General features: G+C 43.9%; 1 protein-coding gene across 1 annotated transcript in view; it reads right to left on the bottom strand.

Annotated features, from left to right (window-relative positions):
• adgrv1 (adhesion G protein-coupled receptor V1) overlaps positions 1 to 24,317 on the bottom strand; it is a 735,500-nt gene that overhangs the window by 290,646 nt on the left and 420,537 nt on the right. The window contains exons 75-76 of the mRNA XM_078557559.1: positions 8,894 to 9,301; positions 7,893 to 8,077 (exon numbers count right to left, since the gene is read on the bottom strand). Coding sequence (XP_078413685.1) covers positions 7,893 to 8,077; positions 8,894 to 9,301 — 593 coding nt within the window. The remainder of the gene's footprint in view (positions 1 to 7,892; positions 8,078 to 8,893; positions 9,302 to 24,317) is intronic.

Raw genomic sequence — 24,317 nt, 5'->3', positions numbered from 1 at the left:
AAATGGTTACATATCCAGATATACAATTGAGACACTGTGTAATAAGTTGCATCTCCATGTTTGATCAGGTACTGAATAGTTACTACTTCCAAACTTAATAAAGAATTGTGCACTCAGCATGCGAGTGAGAGTTGTACTCAGATTTGCTGAATATCTTGAGCTAAAATTAATCTGGACATGACCTATGGGTTACATAACATTTACTGTTTTATTTTTAGAGACTGCAATGTGAACCTAATTCCCACTATATAAACCTCTATCATGTTTAGTCTCTTCCAATCAGTTTTCCATCCCTGCCACAATACTGAAATAGCCCTAACCAAAGTTGCAAATGACATCTATGACTGTGCACATGGTGTATTACCCCTTCTTGACCTCTCTGCAGCTTTTAGTGTGATTGACCACGCCAGTTTTCTTCAGTGCCTTTTGTTGGATCCTGTGGATTCTTGTCGCCAGTTTGTTTTGAGTGGTGGCCAAGTTGGTACTATTGATAGAGTTGATCAGCAGACACTTCTTAGGTGGAAACTCTTAGTTTATTTACAAAGTTACTCAGCAGCAACTAAGCATGTGCTTTAACTTCAAACTCTATTCCTATACTACTTGACTACTAACTATTAAGGTAGCCCACGCTATTTTCCTATTGGATACTAAGATCATGTGATCTTCCTTAATAGCATTCTTCTTGAAGGTATATTAAACATTAGATAAAATCATAATTACCATGCCTTTCTTCCGTTCAGTTCAGTCAGATCTCCCTTGATTGGTTTTATCCTTTTCCTCATCAATGTGCTGTCCCTTAGTGACTTTGGCCACAAATAAGGATGCAGCTTCCACATGTCACAGAGTCACAGTGTTATTTGCAGCACAGGAGGAGACCATTAGGCCATCAAATCCATGCTAGCTCTCTGTGGATCAATCCAGTCAGTCCCATTTCCCCTCTCTATTCCTGCAGCTCTGTAAGTTTATTTCCTTCTAGTGTCCAATCAATTTCCTTTTGAAATCATTGATTGTGTCCAATTCTACTGCCCTCATGAGAGTTCCAGGTTATTACCACTCACTGCATCAAAATGTTCTTCCTCACATTCGCCCTGCATCTCTTGCCCAAAATCTTAAATCTGTGTCTCCTAGTTCTTGTTCTATCAGCTAATGAGAATAGCTTTTCCTTGTCTACTTTATCTAAACTGTCACAGTCTTGTACACCTCTAACAAGTCTCCAATTAATCTCCTTTGATCCAAGGAGAACAAGACCCAGCTCTTTCAATCTTACCTTGAAGTTAAAATCACCCATCCCCGGAACCATTCTGGTAAATCTGCCCTGCACTCTCTCAAGAACCCTCACATCCTTCCTGAAGCGTGGATGCAATACTCTAATTGTGGCCTAACCAGAGCATGATAAAGGTTCATCATAACTTTCCTGCTTTTGTACTCAATACCTCTATTTATGAAGTCCAAAATCCCATATACTTTGCTAGCCACTCTCTCAATATGTCCTGCCACCTTCAAAGATCTATGCACATGCAACCCCAGGTCCCTCTGTCCCCATTCACTCTTTAGAACTTGTCATAAAGTCAATATTGCCTCTCCTTATCCCTTCTGTCAAAATGCATCACCTCACACTTCTCTGTATTAAATTCTATCTGTCACTTGTCTGCCCAGCCTGCTAGCCTGTCGACCTTTTGTCACAGTCAGTTAGTATTATCCTCGCTTTCTCACTCTTTGCTGTCAAATGACGTTTGCTGTCATTGGCAAATTTTGAAATTTTACTCTGTATTCCAATATCAAAGTCATTTGTATATATCAAAAAAAGCAGTAGTCCTAGCACTGACCCTTAGGGACCACCATTGTCTACCATCCTCCAGTCTGAAAAATAACCATTTACCTAGCCATTACCCTTATCAACCATTGTTTAAGGCTGAACCACACTGATCGCAATATTGGTGCTAATTAACCCAAGTTTCCCACCTCTTATGCTTTCTTCTCAAATACTGTCTTTCACTTGTCTCTATTCCTAACTCAACCCATCTGCCTCATCCCCAAATTCAACTATTTCAATGCTCTCCTGGCCAGCCTCTCATGGCCACTATCCATTAATTTCAGTTCATCCAATCCTCTGCTGCTCATTTCCTATTCCGCTCACCATCACACCTGTCCTTGCTGACTCAGTCCTCCAGTGCCTCAAGTCCTATATCTATAACCTCCTCCTACAACTACAGCTCCTCCCAAACTTTGTGTTCCTCTGTCTCTGGCCTCTTGTTCATACTTCCTACCTTGTCCCAGAATTGACATCTGTGCCTTCAGCTGTCTAGGTCCAACACTCGGGAATTTCCTTCCTAAGCCACTCTACCTCCCTACCTTTCTCTAAGGCCCTCCTTAATACCAACCTCTGTGACCTCACCATTCCTAATATCGTGTAATGCCTTGGCATCTACTTTTGTTCAGTTATGCTTTTGCGAAGCATCTTGGAATGTTTCTCTAAAAGATACTTCTGAAATACACAAAGTTGTTGTTTCATTAGGAAAACAGAGGGAACGGTGGAATAGTGATAAAATTAGGTAATCCACAGGCTTGGAATAATGCTCCAAAGAAAGGAGTTCAAACCTCACCATGGTAGCTGGGGGAATTTAAATTCAATTAATGAAATAAATCTAAAGCAAAGAAGACGGCAGCCCCCAAATTTAGTGACGCCTCTCTGGGGCACCTGACAGACCCAGAGGAAGGCCGCCGTGATGTCCACTACCCCCGCTCTGGTCACAGGAAGTTGACCAAGGTCACCAATCTGGCCTGGGAGGCAGTGGCAGTGGCGGGCAGCACCACCAGAGCACAGAGGTCGTCAGCCATCCAGTGCAGGAACCGATCTCTGAGCTTCCCGGCACTCGGAGGACTGCTGGGAAAGAGGTATCTGTGAGGTCTGAGTCAGATGATAAGCCTCTGGATTCAGCCTTCCAACTCATCTTGTAGAGTCAACAGAAGGCAGGGAAACATCACGCAGATCTGTTGAAAGCCCTCAACAGAAGAGTGCGTCCGCCTGCTCTCTGATGAAGTGGTGCCCACAAGTGTGCGTATGGAGGCCTCCATGGGAAGGACGGCAGACGCCATGGAGATTCTGGTCCAGCAGAACGCGGAGATGCATGCAAACCTGTACTCCACAGCGATAGCCATGGGTGAATTCCTGCAGTGGCAACATGAGGGGGAAACGGGGCACTTCGACGTCCCTCAAATAGGCCGAGGCTCTTGGGCATCCTAAGGGAAGAGGAGCGGCAGCTGGGTCATCCATTCAGGAATCTCAGAGGCTGTCCACAGGAGGACAGCCAGAGCAAGCTGGGGCCCTCAAGGCCTCAGCTGTCTAGAGAACACATGCCAAAGTTGTCAGAAGCAACAGGGCCAACCATGGCACAGGCTGTCTCCGCCCCTGCTGTGGATGTCAGGGTAGTACCTAAAAGAAGTGGTAGGCCTAGAAAAGTTAAGAAATTCTGATCCCAAGTGGTTGTAAGGGTGAACACATTTTGTCACTTTAAAATCTAAAAATATATTCACTTTCACTGAATAATGTGTAACGTTGTCTTTCAACTTCATTGACAAGCTTCGTGAGTCCTCCCACTGCATCACCCAACCAACGAGCAATTCAGCTGCATACAACTGGATCATGAGTGATTCTGGAGGGAGAAGTGTGTGTGTGTGGCAGGGCCTTTCAGAGCCTCGTGCAAGCTCTCTCACACCCACGCGCAGTCTTCATCCAACACACTCATCTCACCGTTCTGGGCATTTTCAATGCTGCCTGCTGGGGTTCTCTTTCAGTTGTCCATCTGAGCCGACCTGCATCTCCGCCCACCCACTGATCACACTCCCATGCAGCACCTGTGCCTGTCCAACACGAGGCTCCGCTCACTTTCCATTTCGACAGCCATGGTAGTCGTTAAGTTTCTAATCAGCTCGCCCGTCCCTTCCCCTCCCCCAGTCATCCATGTCCCTTCCCTCATCACTGTTGATACCCTGAGGTTCACATTCCACCTCCCCGCTGTCACCTACCAACCCAAACCCTTGTCTTTCCCAGATGTCCAGGTGAATGTGCACATTTGCTACCTTCCTGAGACGCCCATCCCCACTGACCTCCTCGACCTTCTCCTTCCAAGTCCCGGGTCCGTCTCTGCCTCCGAGTCTCCTCCAACCACCCTCGCAATCCCTGTAACCGCTACCGACACACCCTCACCTTCCAACTCTTCCAGCTCCCTCTTCCCCCTTTCTTACTCACCATTCCCTCCTACCATGCCCACCCTCCATTCGCTCCCTAGGATGCATTCATTGACTCCACAGACTCCTGCCTTGCACGTTCAACAGGACATTCCGCCCCCCCTTACTCCCTCCTCCACCCTTACTCCCTCCTCCAGCCGGACACCTTCCTCCCCCTGGACCCCTTCACTCTCCAAACTCCTTACCCCCTCTGAAATCCTTCCCTTACACCTTCCTCCCCCTGACTGAATTCTCCCCCATTACATCCTCCTCCCCTGTACTCCCTCCTCCCCCTTCCAACCTCAACCCCCCAACATCTTTGTCCCCACCTCCCAACCTCACCGCCCCCCCCCCCCTCCCTCCACCTCCAGCCCAACACCTTCCTCTCCCAGTCAAACCTAGACTTTCCTCTACCACCCACCTTCCCCCGGTACACCCTCCTCTCCCACTCACAGCTGGACCTTCCTCTCCCCCACCTATGTTGATCATCCACAGCAGCCCATGGCAAAGACTGTGATGTTCCGAAGCAGACCTGAGACATCAATGGAGACCTCTCACCTTCCTTGAGCTGCTTCACAGCAGAGCCATGTCCATGAGAATCCACCCAGTCTGTGATACACATGTTGCTCCAGGGTCCAATAGCTGTAGGACTCCAGTATCTTCTTCTCCTCTGATGTCCGTGATCTGAGCAAGTCCCGACTTCGCACGTCACACTTGTCCAGATGTGTTCTGAGCCAGTGAGTTTTCTTGCCGGCGTAATGGAATATCTGGCGTGGGGTAACAATTCCAGTCGGGGCTTACTTTGCATCCCATTAGCGGGATGTAAAACGGGTTCACGCCAACTTCCAGTGGGATTGGTGTTCCGTCATGACAGAAAACATTGGATGATCCCGCTGTGCTTTCCCACCGGTGTGAAACTAATCTTTGACCTTCTTGCCATGTTATCCCCCTGGCCCACCATGACACCTGATGCCAACGGGACCGGAAAATTCTGGCCTTGATTTCCGACAGTGCAACATGAAAATTTCCTTTCTGCTATTTTGAAGAATAATATTAGCACGATTTCTTTTTACCTAATGGGAAAAATTCCCCCCCCCCCCCAACCGTTGGCGGGGGGGTTGTGCCGGAAAGGGCAGAGGTGGACACGAACCCGATCGGCGTCCCCGATTGGGGACGCGCCGCCATTTTACGTGGGTGGGCCAATTAAGGCTCGCTCATCGTGACATGCACCTGAAAGCGCTTTGTGTTCCCTGTGCGGGCGGGGATTCCCTGAGTGGTTCCCTGCGCTCTATCGTGCAAGCGCACGGAAGAGCACAGAGAATTCCCTGAGGCACGGAGGTTCCTCAGGGAGATCCCATTTGACATGTGTAAGTTTAAATAAAGGAAGGAAAAAACTTTTGAAACATGTCCCCTCATGTGACACTCTCACATGAGATGGGACATGTCAAAGAATTAATGTAAAAATTTTTATTACATTTTAAAACACTTCATGAAACCTCATCCCGTCCGTGGATGAGGTTTCATGAAAAATGCAAAGGCTGCCTGGGCTCTTTGCCTACCCGCCAACCTTAAGGTTGGCTGGCCAACTCATTAAACTCATTAAATTGAGTTAATGACTATTTAAATGGCCTTAATAGGCCTTTGGCAGTTCGGCAAGCGCGCAGCCTACTTGGCTGCGCGTCCGTTGAACTGACAATCTAAATGACCACGCGGTGAGGTCAGGACACGCGCTCGACGTCACCGTGTGTCATTTTACGCTTTGTCGAGCGGGTCCCGCCCCCCCCTCACTGGCCGGAGAATTCTGCCCAATGAAAGCTCTAAAATATCACCAAGGAGGATTGCATAATGGTTGAATTATGATTTCTAGGGAACTTAATGATGTTTCTTTGCCTTTCTTTGGATGAGCTGCCAATCTGATTTAGAATCAATGAAGTCATAATTGTCCTAATCCCAAATTAGTCCTTTAAACTAAAAGAAAAATAATCCCTCTTTTGTTAAGGGTTGTGACAAAATTGGGTCTTTTTGCAGTTTTCACGAGCACACATATCCTGAAGGGATAAGGGAGCAATGGGGTCCTATGATGTTTGCAATGTTTAAAATTGTTACAATTTCACAATTTTTGTCTATACATTTTTATAACTAATTTTACAAAGATTTGCACAAAATGGGGGTGTGTAGTGTATCAGCTGCTGGTTGTATACATCACTGACTTCAAAAGAAAGGAAGGTTGAGCAGAGTGTATAATGACAATCTGCTACCACTCCTGTTGCACTTGCACCAAATTTGAATTTTACCTCTAAATATTCTAAAATATTGATAAAAATGGATCTTTAAACCAAAACATTGTAGCTTTTTGTCACTTCCATGCTAAATAATTTTCTGCATTGTACTCCTGTTAAATTAAGAAGAATTACTTTGCTCTTTCAGTTGAATGATTTATAAAGGTAAGACAAAGTACTGTAGCAAATGGCTATTTCATTTTGCAGAGATTTGAATCTGTTTGTAAACCAAAACCATTAGAAGATAAAAAGATTTAATTCATGCCATAAGCAAGAAAGAAAAGAGCTCAATACATTACTGATTTTCAAGTGTTCATGGTCCCAAAAATCAAACTATTTTCCTTGAACAACATTTTACTGTCAACACAATGCCTAGTCTGTCACACTTTGAAATTAGAATTTGTTTGTACTGCACGGTGGCCCTGCTATGGCATTCCTATTCCAAGATGAAAAATATGGGCCAGAATTTTTGGCTCGGCAAACAGGGGCGGGGCCCGATCGCCGAGGCGTAAAGTGACGTGGGGTGACATTGGGCGTGTGTCCCAACGTCACCGCGCGTCATTTAGTTTTTCAGTTTGGCGTGGGTCAGGTCAACTTGGCTGCGCACCCGCCGAACTGTCAAAGGCATACTAAGGTCATTTAAAAACTAAATAAACCAATAAGCTGAGCTGTCAGTCCAACCTTAAGGTTGGCGGGCAGGCGAAGAGCCCAGACGGCCTTCGCATTTTTCATGGAACCTCAACCACAGGCGGGATGAGGTTTCATGAAGTGTTTATAAATTGAATAAAAATTTTGTAAAAATGCATTCACATGTCCCAGCTTATGTGACACTGTCACATGAGGGGACATGTCTTAAAATTTTTTCTTTTCTTTATTTAGCTTTTTAAAACTTAAACTAATCTCCCCGAGGCACCTCTGCATTCAGGGAGATTTCTGCACTCTTTCACGTGCATGCGTGAAAGAGCGCAGGCTCCGACTCAGGGAGCCCCCTCACCGCCCGCCCAGGGAGCGCTCAGCGCTTCCGGGCACGCGTCATGCTGGGCGGGCCTTAATTGGCCTGACCACGTAAAATGGCGGTGCAGACCTGATTGGGGCCGCCAATCAGGTCTGCCCCTGCCCACGCAAAACCCCCCCCACACCAATGGGGGAAAATTCTCCCCATGGTTACATTCTTTCTCCATTTACTTAAAGAATGCTTTGAACAAAAAAGCTACTTACAATTCCTAGATATTTCTGGGTCTGCTCTATGATATTCTCCTTTATTAGCATTTATTGAAAGCTACGCGAAGCAGTATATTCAACCCCTAGATGGATGCAATTAATAGCTGCCGCTTTATTCACTAATTCTATAAAACCTAAAACCTCAATAATCTTGAATAACTTTACCTCTGACCAGGTGATCCACATTCTACATCAGTGAGGAGTGAGAAGGCAAACATCTCAGTTACTTCAGCCAGCTGACTGAATCCTTTAGTATCCTTGCGTGTGGGTTCTAGTAGTGCACAAAGATTATTATAAAGTAGTTCTCTATTGGTGTCACTGACTGGCCTCTTCTCTCCTTCCTGTATCACCTAATGGATCATGGACAAAGTAACTCATTAAATTTTTACTCAAGGTAACAAAATTATGATGGAAAAAAATGTTGCTGGGCAGGATCTTGATCCAAATACGGCAGGCAAAGTGGGAATTCGAAAAAAAACTCCCACAGTGCTAAGGCTGATGCAGATAGCATAAATAAACTTATGTTCAGCGGGTGTAAGTGTAGAGTGAAAAGGTGTCATAAATGAGGCCTCCAGTGTCTCAAGAGAGCATTTGTTGTCCAGGGCCAAGCAATGGAAACTAGAGTATTTCTTTCCCACAAATTTCTTTCAGACATAAATTGCCCATTATCTAGGAAGTCACAGTAAGTTACATTGTATTTTAGTAGTTAAATAGCTCCCATTTAAGAAGTTTCTCTGAAATCTCACCCATAATGTCCAAGATTGTTTCAAGTTGGGCCTTATCAATGTAAATTTCCTCTCATTCTACCAACCACCCCAGAGTCTGCTGGAAATTAGCACGGGATGCTCAATGTGTGGAAATCAAGTTTCTACCCAATTTACCATTTGGTTACAGCCATCTATGTTTACTTATTATGCCAAACTAAAATTAATCTGTATGGTTCGAAATTATTCTAATTTCTTGTCCGTAATGAACATAATTTCTACGCTTTCAAAGCAAGCAAATTTAGTTGTACTGCTGACCCAGATTTATTTTGTGATAAGAAAATGTTTGATAACAAATGGTAGGTGTTTTTAAAATATGTTTTTTGCTTTATAGTTATACTTATATGCATCATGATATTAAAGTCGTTTAAAAAAATGCTTGTCTTGAATTCCAAGTTTTACCTTTTCAAACACTTTCATTACTGCACTGAGTTGTTCTCTTGTGGTCTCGATATAAATCTTGTTTTGCAGTTTCTGAAGAATTTGATTTATTAAGTCATCATCAAGGGGCTGGTATAACTGATCAACCAAACCCCAGAAGAACTGAGAGTTAGCGTCTGTGACTATTGTGATATTTGCTATGTTGTAATCCTTATCCAGCTGAGTTCCTGCAATTGGATTGTAGAGCACCACTTGAAATCGCTTGGGCAATGGATTCGAAGATGCCTGCTCTGGAGTAAGGACAATGTCCAATGCAACGCTCGACTGCCCTGGTTGGAAAGTCAAAATGCCTTCCGACTTCACAAAATCCATCCCTGCAATAGCTGGCATTACTAAAGTTTGGCCTACCAGCTCAGCCTTTCTTAATTCCTGTAAAATACAAATCAATTCAAAACAAAGACATTTATTTGCTCCAAGTCAAGTAAAAACCAAACATTGATCCTGCTGTTACGCTTCACACCAATCCACATTTATTTTTGATGCATATAATTATTTCACAACGATAATATTTTTCTCTGCAAATAGTTCTTGCCAATAAAAACTAAGAAAACGTTGTTACAACCAGTCCCCAGGTGAGGTCCCCCAATTTGCTATGATACCGGACAAGATACGCCAAATTTTTAACTTCCCGAATGGGACCCCAATTTTACTATGCTCCCAGGTTAGGAGGAATGGGCTGGCTCCCCTTCTTTATTTAACCCCGCCTCGGTTGGTCGCAACAAGGTTTAATGTAATGGGAATCCCTTCCCTCGTGGATACCTTTACCCAGTCCAAAAGTATTTATATTTTAAAAGGAGCCAATTTAACCAGGCTTTCTTGAGTCAAAGAAATAGTGAGTCCATCAGTTACTAAAAACCCGAGAAAAAAAAACGCAACACACATACATACAGATCAGAAATGAGAAATGCGGCGGGATTTTCCACACCTGCTCGCCGCCACGATCTTCCGGTCCTGTCGCAAGTCAATAGACTTCTGGCTGGGCCGCCGCCTCACCCGCGGCAGGTCCAGGCCTGCGACGGGGCCGGAAAATCCTAGCCACTGAGTCCAAAAATAAAAGTTAAGATCAATCTTTGCTTTGTCCGTGAGGAGCAGATGACAAAACATTGCAGCCATTAAGTTCAGTGATTCCGGTAGAACTGACTTTGGCAATTGAGCAGTTGGTTTGGAGAAACTTGGTTCTGCAGGTTAGTTGAAGGAGTTGTCCTGTTTCCTTTTTGACTGTGGCTTTGCTGTCTTGCCTCCAGCCAGAGAGTGAGAGAGAGAGATGGGCTTTTACCTGCAGGCTGCAGGGATGTCTTTTTTTAAATATTCATTCACGGGGTTTGAGCTTCACTGTCTGGGCCAGCATTTATTGCCCATCCCTAGTTGCCCTTGAGAAGGTGGTGGTGAGCTGCCTTCTTGAACTGCTACAGTTCATGTGGTGTAGGTACACCCACAGTGCTGTTAGGAAGGGAGTTCCAGGATTTTGACCCAGCGACAGTGAAGGAATGGTGATATATTCCCAAGTCAGGATGGTGAGCGGCTTGGAGGGGAACTTCCAGGTGGTGGTGTTCCCATGTATCTGCTGCCCTTGTCCTTCTAGATGGCAGTGGCCGTGGATTTGGAAGGTGCTGTCTAAGGAGCCTTGGTGAATTCCTGCAGTGCATCTTGTAAATGGTACAAGCTGCTGCTACTGTGCGTTGGTGGTGGAGGGAGTGAATTTTTGTAGATGTGGTGCCAATCAAGTGGGCTGCTTTGTCCTGGATGGTGTCAAGCTTCTTGAGTGTTGTGGGAGCTGTACTTATCCAGGCAAGTGGGGAGTATTCCATCACACTCCTGACTTGTGCCTTGTAGATGGTGTTCAGTCTTTGGGGAGTCAGGAAGAGAGTTACTGTAGTAAAGTGGGGCACATTCATTCAGAATGCTGGAAGTTGTGAGGGAAGCCAATGGGACTTATTGGAGTTCGTACGAGTGAGTCCAGAAAGGGAATTCAAAAAGAAAATGCCATGGATCAAATTATATTAATTACAAATAAGGAACTGGAAGTAAACACTGTTGTGAATGCAGGTGAATGAATGAGGTAGATGAGAGATATAAAGGGTTTTTGTCTAAAAGGAAGATATTCCCTTTTTCATCAAATGATGCAGCTAAACACATAACTATATTAAGGGACACAGGAGCTACTCAAACTCTTTTTGCTGGAGAAGGACCTAGTTTTCCCTCCAGAGAGTTCAATGAAAGCTAAAGTATTAGTAAACGGGATAAGTGGAGAATATATCCTGATTCCATTGTACAAAATGCAATTGGAGTGTGATTTGTTGTCTGGATCGGTGGTTGTAGGGGTGGTTAAGAAATTAACCGTGGATGGAGTGGGTCTACTTCTGGGGAATGATTTAGCAGGATTGAAGGTTATAGTTTTGCCCATAATCACAGAAAATCCAAAAGAGGCTTAAGAGACTGAGCAGTTACAATAACAGGCTCCTGGTATTTTTCCATCATGTGTGGTGACCAGAGCAATGGCTAAACAAAGTCCATCACCAGAGGCCAAAGTAATACCATGAGCAGGTGTTAGAGTAGCTGAAACTTTCTTTAAGGACGAGGGTAATTCAAAGGAAGTGTTTGGCATGTCTTCCTTAATTGAGGCTCAGAAAGCAAATCTAGAGTTAAACATGTTAACTCTGCACACTGAAGTTGTGGCTGAAGGAATTCTGGAGTGCTACTACCTTAAAAACGGAGTTCTGATGAGGAAGTGGAGACACCCTCACAGGCCTGCGGATGAGGAATGGACGGTTGCTCATCAGATAGTGGTACCACCCAAATATCGTAAGGAGATACTGCAAGTAGTACATGAGATTCCCATGGCAGATCATGTAGGGATACGGAAAACCCAGCATCGATAAACAGGCGTTTTACCTGGCCAAGACTTCATCAGGATGTAGTGCAATTTTGGAAAACATGTCATACATATCAGGTAGTAGGTAAACCTCAATATGTAATCAAACCAGCACCTTTAATACCCATAGCAGTTTTTGAAGAACCATTTAGTTGCGTAGTAGTAGATTTTGTAGGGCCATTACCCAAAATGAAAACAGGAGCATGTAAAGTAGCACGAGAGCAGACTAATGGAAAAGAGTTGGAGAAACAAGTCAACTAAAATCCAGCACACATGATCCAAGGCAGAATAATGGTAAAGAGGCGAAATCCAGAAGTAGAGATCGTAAACAGAGTAAAAGCAAAGAGAAAGCAAAAAGGGCCAAACCAAAATCTAGAAGACGAGATAGAGAACAGGGTAAAGACAAAGGTAGAGGGGAAAAGAACAAATCTAGAAGTAAAGATAGGGCAAGAGAAAAAGTAAAGAAAGAGAAAAACATGCAAACTCAATAAGCAGAGGCAGGGAACAAAAACACAAAGAAAACGATTAAATCCATTAGTAATGAAGCGGAACAAGGCAAGAGTAACAATCAAGAAAAAAAGAGCAAAATCTAAAAACAAGGAAAGGGATAGAGGAGGTGGTAGGATACTTTTCCAATAAACTAAATCAATATCAAAGGAAGTACTCTACAGTAGAAAAAGAAACTCTTCAACACTTGTCTCTTCAACACTTTGAAGTTTATGTCCGATATGATAACAATGAAACACTAATCTACACTGACCATAATCCGCTGGCGTTCATTGAAAAATTTAAAACTCGAAATGCAAGACTGTTTAGATGGAGTCTATTGTTTCAACCATTCAATGTAAAGACTGTTCACATTGCCAGTAAAGGTAGTGTGATCGCAGATGCACTGTCCCAGGTGTAAGTTACTGAAATAAGTATAAGGGGCAAGGATGGATGAATGAATGCAAGTCTCATGTTTTGTCGTCCATGTGTCAGATACCTTGTGATAAAACACATTCTTAAATGGTGTTTCATCCTTTTTAAGGGTGGAGACGTATAAAGAGCCTATATTTATTTATTTTTTGGACTGTGGCTTTAAAAATTACTATGGCTCCAGTTGAAAGACATGTTCACTGGAACAGGATAAGGAATATACAATGTTGCTCTTTCCTGGAACAGAGTGTGCCAGGTTGGACAAAATGGTGATGGAAAAGGGTCCTGAACTAAGGGGAACTGCTTAGCAACAACATTTTAATTGGCTCCTGATCAGATGACAAGGTTTTACGTGATAGCAGTAAGCAGAGAGGTCCTAGCCTGCAAAGAGAACAAATCTAAAATCTCTTTCTCCTGTGTGTGTAAGATTCCAGTAAATATACAAGGCTAACAAGGTTGCTTTTTCTTCATATCTCTGTAACCTGCTCTCTCTGAAAAAGCCCCTGTCAAGAGGAAAAGGAGAAAATCACTAGTGGAGACACTGAAAAGCAAGTTTTCAACCAGTGAACTACAGACTGAAAGTGCTGGAAGACCATCTCGTGTCATTAACAACGAGCTGCAAGGAGTTTGAAAGACATCAATCAAAATCACCCCATCTAATCCCATACTCTGGACTAGTGCTATTGAACTGTTTTATCTCGCCCTTAAAATCCATGTTTTGTATGCCTTATGTGTGTGTGTGTTTGTATATAAGGGTTAGGGATAGAGTTTAAGTGATAGAGTTAAAAGTTTGCAGTTCATATTTCTTTCTTTTGCCACTGGTTAAAGACAATTCATTTAATAAACAGTTATTTACTTGTTAAGTTTAGAAACCTGGTGCTCATATTCTGTTAACCTAAATTAAACAGTTAGGTAGAATTGAGCAATTTGGTGGACTAATCAACATTTCACATTTGTCTTGGCTCGGGGAGCAGTGGGGCTGGATATTACAGCGCACTATCCCCAATGAGTCATGACACTTGCTAGTTTACCCTCAAAGTTTATTTTCTCCTTCTTTATTATTTTTTGGTCTTTTGTAGGTTTTTAAAACTTTCCCAATCCTCTGGCTTACCACTAATCTTTGCCACTTTGTATGTTTTTTCTTTCAATTTGATATTATCCGTAACCTCCTTGATTAACCATGGTTGGTTTATCCCCTTCTTAGAATCCTTCTTCCTCACTTACAAGACCCTGGCCTAAATGGGCAGGACCCTTGATACTCTACTGAACCAGCCAAACATCAAGGATCTTCACCCAATTATTTTCGCCCTCAAATAACATACAGTTCCCAGTTTATACAAATGGTGCCGACAACCCCAAATATATTCGAGCATCATGCGACAAAACAAAACAAGATATACTTTTCACAAAACATATGCAATTATTAATGTTTTTTTCTAAAAGATTTTTTAAAAAGTTGATGAGATCCATTTCAAAGAAACTTCAAAATTGTGGGAATTTGGGAATAGTGTTTTGAGGCTCTAACCCCTTGATGCCAGCCCATTGTTCTTGACAACAATGGATGATCACTGTTGTATTTGAAATGATGTAACGGCATTAACTGCATCATCTTCCATAATATTTTCTGCTTTCTCCTAGTGCTTATGCATAAACAAACTACTTAGCAGTAGAAACATTTGCAAAACAGCAAAAAAAAACACAGCCATGGCTGCTAACCCTAATGTCATTGTTTGGATAGCAAACATGCTAAAAAGCATAACGTACTTGACATGTAGGCATTTCTGTGCCTATGCTTAACCATGCCAAAGTGCCCTCTGGTACTTTCTCACATAAACATTATTCACGAGGGAGCCTTGACAGTGGGTGTTGGCACATTTTGTGCTTGAGCCCAATCTTATCCATACAGGAACACTTCTCAACAGGAATGTCTAGATGATGACCATGAGCATGATCCCTTGCTGATTTTCTGCCCCATAGTCCAGAGATCAGTTATAAAGCTCCTGCCTCCATTTGAGATCAAATTAAGCAACTTCACACAGACTAGATAATGAACCTCAGAAATGATGCAATAGCACCAAATCAGTTGGTCGCTGAGCTTTTAGGGAGGCTTCTTTCAAAAACATAACCATAGTGATAATGTCCTTTTAAAAATGTGGTCCAACGTAGTTAATTTTTATATATTTATTACATGTGCCTGTGTGCTTCCCTCACTTATCTTATTAACTCCTTTATCATCTATATTGCTCTGTAAGGTAACAATAAACTACGGTCTGCTTTATATTTTTCAGTTAAGGACTCTGCCCTTGAGCCCATGTTCAGCTTTGTCCTATTTATTATCTTCTACAAGCATTGAGATTTTGTACCTGTGTTGCATTCTATAGCTGAAGTAAACACAAAATAGATCTAGATCAATATAGTTTCAAAACAAAGTTTACTTATTAAATGCAATGCAAAAGTGACTGAAGCAAACCTTGAACCGATTTTCAGTGTGGCTGAACCACTATGGTGTACAAGAGATGTTTTCACCAGGGGTCTAGCGAATGGGGCTCTCACCCACTGGACAGAGAACCTTGGGAATCCTGTCAGTTGCGTGGGATGGCCGACAGAACCAAGTGCCCTTCAAGCACGTAAGCGGCCATCTGTGGGCCCTTCCTGCGATTGAGGTCCCTGGTGGCAGAAGTCCTGCCCACTGAGAGCCGCTCAGTGCTTTTTGAGGGTTGTTGCAGCTGCACTCATCCAGGAAAGTGGAAAGTATTCCATCACACTCCTGACTTATACCTTGTAGATGGTGGACAAACTTTGGGGAGTCAGGAGGTGAGTTACTTGCCACACAATTCCCAATCTTTGACCTGCTCTTGTAGTCACATATTTATATGGCTGGTCCAGTTAAGTTTCTGGTCAATGATGACCCAATGGATGTTGATGCTGGGGTTTCAGCAATGACAATGCTGTTGAATATCAAGGGAGATGGTTTGATTCTCTCTTGTTGGACACAGTCTTTGCTTGTTCTATTGAATGTTCCTTGCAATTTATCAGCCTGAGCCTGAATGTTGCTTAGATCTTGCTGTATATGGATATAGATTGTTTCAGTATCTGAGGAGTTGTGAATGGTACTGAATACTGGACAATCATTAGGAAACACCCCCACATCTGATCTTATGTTGGAGGGAAGGTTGTTGATGAAGCAGTTGAAGATAGTTGGACCTAGGACACAAGCCTGAGGAATTTCCTGCAGCAATGTCCTGAGGCTGAGATGACTGGCCTCCAACAACCACAACCATTTTCATTTCTGTTAGGTTTGACTCCATCAAGTGCAGAGTTTCCCTCCCACCCCGATTCCTATGGACATTACTCTTGCTAGGGCTCCTTGTTGGCACTCTTGGTCAAATGCTGCTTTGATGTCAAAGACAGTCACTCTCACCCCATCTTTTGAATTCAGCTCTTAGACCTATGTTTGGATCAATTATGTAATAAGGTTAGGAGCTGAGTGGCCGTAACTGACCCCAAACTGAGCATCAATGATCAGGTTATTGCTGGGTAAGTGCTGTTGACAGCCCTTTCCATCACTTTCCTGATGATTGAGAGTGGACTGATGGGGTGGCAAATGGCTGGATTGGATTTGACCTGCTTTTTGTGGACAGGAACTACATGGGCAATTTTCCACAATACTTGATAGGCGTTAGGGTTGTAACTGTACTGGAACAGCTTGGCTAGGAGTGTGGCCAGTTCTGGAGCACAAGACTTAAGTATCACTGCTGGGATGTTGTCAGTGCCCACAGCCTTTTGCTGTATAAGTGCTTTCAGATGTTTCTTGATATCACAGGGAGTGAATTGAGTTCTCTAATGTTGGGGACCTCAGAAGGAGGCCAAGATGGATCATCCAATCCTTTAGACAGCATCAGCAAGAGAGGGTGGTGGTTCCGTTGTCAGCTGTGGGGATGGTCAACAAAGCAGTTGGGGAAATTTCCACCCCAGCTAAGGTCAGAAGAAAAACTGAAGAAGCAAACAGTATTGGAAGGGCTGATCTGGTGGAGACATCTAAAAGGCATTGGAAGAGTGAAGCAGTCCACAACAATTTCAAAATTCTGAATAATAATTTAGAACTTCTAAGGTTCTTCAAAGAAAAATGACCCATTACGTAGACTCTATAACGTGCATAATTTTGAGCACTCTCTGAACCCAGAGGGATATGGGAGTGGAAGGAGAGAGATGAAAGGAAAGTGAAAGAGAAAACAGTCTAGGATGGAGAAATTCAAGACAATGGGCAGAATTTTATGTTTTTGATGGGCAGGCAGCCGATCGCCGCCACCGAAACGGGCCCTGCCGCCATTTTGAGTGGGCGGGCCGCCCGACAGGAAGCGCTATGCGCTTCCTGTGCGGGAGGGGAGGAATTCCCCAGCTGTCAAAGTGCGCTCTTTCGCGCACACTAAGTGATGTCTCAGGGAGAGCGCTGAAAGTTTTATGAACTTAAAAAATAGAAAAATAAAAAAATTATTAACATGTCCCCCTCATATGACAATGTCACACGAGATGGGACATGTTAATAAATATCACATAAAGTTTATTAAAGTTTTTTAAAACAGACATGAAACCTCATCCTGTCAGTGGATGAGGTTTCATGTTTTTTCAGAAGCCCACTGGGGCTCCTGGCCTGCCCGCCAGCCTTCAGGTTGGACGGGCAGGGCCTTTAATTGTTTTAACCATCCTGTCAATGGCCTCAATTGGCCATTGACAGGTCGGCGGGCGGACAGCTGATCGCGCTGTCCCCCCCGCCTTCCTGAATATTTAAATGGGGCGGGGTGATGTCGGGGGTTCTCCCCCACATCATCCCGCGTCATTTTACACGTCAGCGAGCGGGCCCTGCCCCCAAATCACCGACGGAAAAATTCTCGCCAACGGCTGCTGAATTGACCGGTATCTTTTTATTGGGACATTTTGAATTTAAAACTGAAATAAAATTCAGAGAACTACTTTAGCAATATTTATTTTGCAGCAGAAACTGAATGTGCTGGGGTGAAATAACGTCCCGGCAGTAAACAGGATATTGTTCCCTCCGAGGATGTCACACTCAAGTTCAAATCAAAGGTTAACAGCTTGAATGCCCTACTCAGATTCCAGATGCTATAGTCTGTTTATGAAACATTGGGCTGGACCCAGGGAGCTAACAGGCAGTGGGGGCGGGTGGTGGGGGGCTGCTTTGAGGTAAGGAAACCCAGAAAAGCAGGGGACAGATTGAAGGTCAGAAGGTAGATTGAAGGGCAGGGTCAAAGAAGATCAGAGGCCTTGTGGTGGAGTCATGAGAGTTGGGGGTGGGGTAGATCAAGGATGGCAGGGGATGTCTTATTAAGGGAGGGTGGTGGTGGTGGTGGTTTGAAGCAGCTAAGGTGGATCGAGCTGGAAAGCTAGGTCCAATATGAGGCACTCAGCCTCATTATAACATTTAAATGACCAATCTGCCTCTTAGGAATTGGCTGGTTGCCCAGTCCAGTCCCGCCTCTGTTAAAACAGGAAGTTAACGGGTTGCAATCAGGATTCAGACTTTTAACACAAACACAAACATTGCTGGAAAAACACAGCAGGCCTGACAGCATTCGTGGAGAGAAAGACAGAATTAATGTTTTGAGTCCGTATGACTCTTCTTTAGATTTTTGATATTTTAACATTCCACCCGATCCAAAACCTACCCATTTTGGAGGTTATTTCTGACCTCCACAAAATCCCACTCGGCTATTGCCGGAATCCTTGCTAGCTTTTCATCCCTCAGCTCATTGATGTAAAATCTCTGTCCTCATCTTAAAATCCTCCATGGCCTTGCAGTGTTTCATGGTGGCTCGGGAGTTAAACGAGATTTGCACAGGTCTCTGGTGCCCTCAGAATGCCACCCAGCGAAACGTGTCAGATTGCCAGCAGCCTTCCAGGGGATCCCTCATTCACAGTGTGATGACCCATGTGCTTTGGGAAAAGCCTGTATTTGTCCTCTTTAAGGCCAAAGTGAAAATGGGGAGGGCTTTTATTTGGTGTGGCTATGGGTACCCACGTGGGCCCCAGTTATGCCTGTCTTCTTGTGTGGTATGTGGAACATTCCTTGTTCCAGTACTTCTCAGGCTCCCTCCCACAACTCTTTTTTGGGTACATCGATGACTGCATCGGTGCTTCATGCTCTCACCTGGACCTGGAAATATTAATCAATTTTGCTTTCAATTTCCACCCCTCTCTCACCTTCACATGGTCCATCTCCAACATTTCCCTTCCCTTCCCTTCCTTGACTTTTCTGTTTCCATTTCAGGTGATAGACTGTATATTAATATTCATTGCAAGCCCACGAACTCCCAAAGCTACCTCGACTACACCTCCTCAGACCCTGTTTCCTGCAAGGACTCCATCCAGTTTCTCTGCCTCTGTCACATCTGCTCTGATGATGCTACCTTCCAAAACAATGCTTTTGATGTCTTCCTTTTTCCTGAGCCAAGGATCTCCCCAAACTATGGTTGACAGGGCCCTCAACCGTGTCTGACTCATCTCCCACACTTCTGCCCTCACCCCTTCCCCCCTCAGCCCAGAAGGATGATAGGGTTTCCTTGTTCTCACTTTTCACTCCACCAGCCTCTACATTCAAAGGATCACCCTCCGCCATTTCCACCAACTTCAGCATGATGACAACACCAAACACATCTTCCCCTCACCTCCCCTGTCAGCACTCTGTAGGGACTGTTCCCTCCGTGACACCCTGGTCCACTCCCCTATCACCCCTAACACCTCATCCCCTTCCCAAGGCACCTTCCCATGTAACTGCAGAAGGCATAACACCTGCCCAATTACCTCCTCCCTCCTCACCGTCCAAGGCCCCAAACACTACTTCCAGGTGAAGTGGCGAATCACTTGCACTTCGTTCAATTTAGTGGACTGCATGGACTGCAGCGGTTCAAGAAGGCAGCTCACCACCAACTTCTCAAGGGAAATTATGGATGGGCAATAAATGCTGGCCTAGCCAGTGATGCCCACATTCTGTTATCATACCTTTATGCCATTATTAGCCTTAGTCTTTAACACTATCATTACCTCTTCCTTTGTCTTGTGCCCATGGCATCTTTGTCAAATGTCTCCTGAGCTCCCAACTATCCCTGACCTATTTTGTTCCACCTAATTCCCCCGTCCTTCAACAGTATAAAACTCGCCACATTTCTACTTCTCTTCAGCTCTGAAGTCGTCAAATGGACTTGAAACATTGGGCGGGATTTTCCAGTTCCACCAACGTCAATGGAGTTTTGAATGGCTTGCCACATTTGCTACGGGGGAACCTGCCATTACCTCCGTTTCTCTCTCCAAAGATGCTGCCAGACCTGCTGGGTTTTTCCAGCATTTTCTAATCTTAGCTCAGGAAACAGGATGTGGGGAGAAGAAACAAGTTGAGTGCTCTACAAATAGACAAGTTCTCTGTTTGGCAGTAAGAAAGTACAGCTCCAAACACACATTGGTGAGGCAACATGTGAGTGAGCTAAGTGTTTGTATCAGAGAACTGGGCCACAGACCAGGCATGTCGCTTGATTGGTTAAAATGGACTCCTGGGTAACTACGCCATCAGGGCTGTCGTAATGCGAGTATGGGAGGGCTCATAGATGTGCGGTTTGTCAATGTTAATCATGTCCGGGGACTTCGGATGGAATACGGCTACTGGTGATTGCAAATTGAGGGCCGAAACAATTGAGTGAGCAGTGAGAGATCCTACATGATGGAAGCCAAGTTGGAAAGACTGTAAAGATTGCGTGTGGTGCCATACTTGTGCACGAAGTAATGCGAGTGCTTGTAACTAAGTGGGATGTTTCTTTGTCGATTCGACTATTTCAAGTGAAATTTACCATTTCATTTGAAATATCTTTCAACTGAAAGTAATGTTCGACCTCTTTTGATTATGGTTGGTTTGTTACAGTGAGGTTTTAAAAAGTGAAATCTTGCCCATTGGTTTCCTTTTCTTTGACATCATGGGAACTCCTTTCTTTTAAAAATGTTGTTGGTCTTTACTGGAATCATAACAACAGGCCTGGGCATCAGGAAGTGAGGGGGTTGGGGGCGGGGTATGGTATTGAAAACCATCCCCTACCCTTGCTTCTGAGCCCCTCGCCTCGCCAGCGACACCCCTCCCTGAAACCCCCATCCTGCCCCACATACCTCTCTCCAGAGACCCTGCGACTATTCCTGGTGAAGGTCACAGTATACTATCAGCAGCAGCCACCTCTGCCAGTGGCACTACCTGTACTGGAGAGTTGCCAATTGGATGGCAGCTCTCGGGGGCAGGATTTCCATCCTATTGGCAGCTTAATGTGACGGGAGGCCCGATGCAGCCCATATAAGTGCCTGCTTACCTGGTAATTGCGTCGCGCCTCGTGTTGAAAACAACACAGGGTTCCCACCCACTCTCCAGGCTGTGGCTGGGACCCTTGTTGGCAAAAGTAAATTCTGCCCTATATAAATGCAAGACTTTCTTTCTTTTATTAGATGAATCCTTAGTTTCCTCACATGCATTTTTTCTGTCTTCTATTTGTACACAATTGTTAACCTGTTTATTTTGGACAGGGTACCAGCTCTAAAATAATGCAACTGTTAATAATTCATATTAGCAGCATCAACAATAATTTCTATATTTTAAACATATTTAGTAATTAAAGGTTACTAGAAATTAATATTAATGATAATATCAGACAATCCTTTAGTTCATTTGTAACACATTACAATGTGTTAGCATACTATTTTATTTATATGCCAAGCATTAATTTTCTATTAATCAACATTAATTTCTAGCTTTAAATGTACAAATGTGACTGAAACAGTTAATTAAGATGCTCTTCCCCAGCCATGTATTCCAACAGTTATCGTTTCTGGCAGTGTGTTTAGTTTTGTTGACCAATAGGGAACTGAAAATCTCTACCCTAAAAAATCTACAAATCAAAGTCAACAAAGCTACCGATTAGTTGTGAAAACAGTAAATATATGAGGTAATTTAAATATGATGCAATAAACAGGATTAGAAAAGAAAGCCTGTAATTTATTAACTTCATGCACAGTATCTTTAAAATCCTGTAAAAATTTTTACTGAATGTATTCCAAAGACTTAAAATAAACCCATTATAAATCTACGCAGTGTCATTCAGGTGGCTGAAGTGCCACCTACTGTTTTACAGTAGTATTGCTGGTAATTCAAGTTTTACATTATGTAATATAGGAGGATTGTGGTTAAATGGTGCATTTCACACTTTTAATCATTAATTATCTAATTATTATTTTTCACTTTTCGTCATTGATTTCTGACCCTTCCATTTCCTTTTTGAAAGACACCAATCACAAGGCTCTCACCACCACCTTCTCAAGGGCAATTCGGGATCTGCATTAAATGCTGGCCTTGCCTGCGACGCTCACATCCCTTGAGCAAATAATAAAATAAGTAAGTGTCTGGATTGAGATTTACAGTCAAAAATGAAAGACAGATAGGCTCCCCAAATCCCTCAGTGTGAAGGCTTAATTATCTTCTTCACAGCATTTGGGTTCAGATTCCAGATGCTATAGAAAGGAAGACTAGGTGGTGAGATGCTACATACGGCTATACAAACCAGCATTTCCAGAGTTTTATTGGATGGGTGCACAGTGAGCATTGATGTCGGGATGTGAGAATGAAGGAAGTTCTCTCAATGGGGTTTGCGATAGGAATGTCCTCAGAACAGAAGATCTGAGGGAGGAGGGGAAGGGGGTCCAGGAACAAGCTGAAGAGAAGTGGAAAAAGTGTGATTTTCACTTTTATCATATCCAGGATCTTCATGTGTTTTTTTCTTTTTATCTCTACTACATTTGGCAGATACTTTTCAATCTAACAGCATTTTCTGCAGGAGCAATATGATTTCCTAATAACAGATGCAGCAGGTACTCACTGAGCTTAAAATGGGTCCATACCATTTTTAGGCACAGGAGTGTGATTCATAACATATCCACACCCGTTATTATGGTGGGCAGCATCATGCAAATTTGGTGCTGCCTCCTCATTTACCCGATTATAGCATTGGTCCGAGCAGTGTCCACACTGTTGGCTAATTGAGTGCTCAGCAGGAGTTCGAGCAGCATAGGCCAATAGCACATAGTGCAGCCAGACTGCCTTTAAGATGAGCAGGTTGCCTGTCTTACGGAGAAGCTACACTGAACCACAGGAGGCTGCTGCTGAATGTTATTACTGCAGTTCAGGAAAGGGAAAATGGAACACTACAGCAGAGTGAAAGCTCGGAGGATCACAGATGTCTTAGTCATGAAGATAGGCAGAAGGAGGGATACCATGGTTTGGGAGGAGGCTCTCAACGATTAGGAGCAGGTGGTCAGGGAGGTCAATTCCCAGAGTCTGGATCTGAGGTCCTGGCAGTGGTAATACAAGAAGTCTAATGACCTCACACAGGTGGTCAAGGTCAATAAATGCACTTTCACATATCATCACCTACTCACTATTCCACCAGCCTCTCATGCTGCTCAGTGCACCACACTCCCATCACTCAGACACCAGCAGTCACTGGCACTCAGGACACGTATCTAACGTCCAGATACTCCACCTCACCCTCACATACCTATCATTGATGACAGCCTCACACCCAGGTTTCTGTCCTTCCACATACCTCCAGTTATTCAGCTGTGGCAGTCACATCACTCAAACGCAGTGCAACACAATCACTAACATTCTTCCCTCTCTCTTGCAGACAACATGCCACACAATAGAAGGGGGCAGAGCAGAACTGGTGAAGGGAGGGGAGTAATGGCACCTGCATCTCCTGAACCCTACAGAGGAGATGATTCTTCGCATTATGGGGCCCGCTGTGACAGAGCCTGCAGAATCTTGCATCACTGAGACTATTGAGGATAACAGTATGTTACTACCTTATGCCCCTTCTCAACTCCCAGCTCACCCACATTGTGCTATCTAGCATGATAATCAAGCTGCAGATAGTGTGACTACGGAACCATTGCTTTCCCCTCCAATCTCTTCCTTCGCCCTAACCTTCCCCTTTCTGATATCCTGCTTTCAGAAACCCAAGAACTGCCTATTACCTGTCCAGCCCCAGGATGAGAAGAGAGAGCAACAGCACAGCAAATTTGTTGCCGCCTTCTCACTTATATATTTGTAAGAATTATCCAAGCGGAGCCCATGGTGACTGCCCAGCAGGAGTTCGAGCAGTATGTGCTACAATCACATAGTGCAGCCAGCCTACTCTTCTTAAAGGCTGTCTGTCCCTCTCATAGAAAGGCTTCTGGCACAGGCAGGGTATGTTATGTGAGTGCCCTCCCCAGCACGAGGCACTGTGTGCTCTACTCAAAGGGCCTCCGGCTTCTGTAGTGCCATCTCCAGCAGCACAAAAGATCTAAATTTTGTGCCCAAAGCATATAAAGCAAGCATAGTTATTGAATAATCATACAATGCATAAACTGCAGGTGCTGTCAAAGCAAATATTGGAGGTAAATAAATCTTGTGGAATTTTCAACATCAGGTGAAACATTAAATATGGTTGGAATTTTACCTTTGAACTTTGATAGAGGCAAGAAGGGCTGTAAATCATGCAAAATGACATTGGG

Source organism: Cetorhinus maximus, chromosome 2 (genome assembly GCF_964194155.1).
Source record: "Cetorhinus maximus chromosome 2, sCetMax3.hap1.1, whole genome shotgun sequence".
In the NCBI taxonomy this organism is placed as follows: domain Eukaryota; kingdom Metazoa; phylum Chordata; class Chondrichthyes; order Lamniformes; family Cetorhinidae; genus Cetorhinus; species Cetorhinus maximus.
Note: the sequence above shows the minus strand (reverse complement) of the source record. Positions and strands in the feature narration are given on the sequence as shown.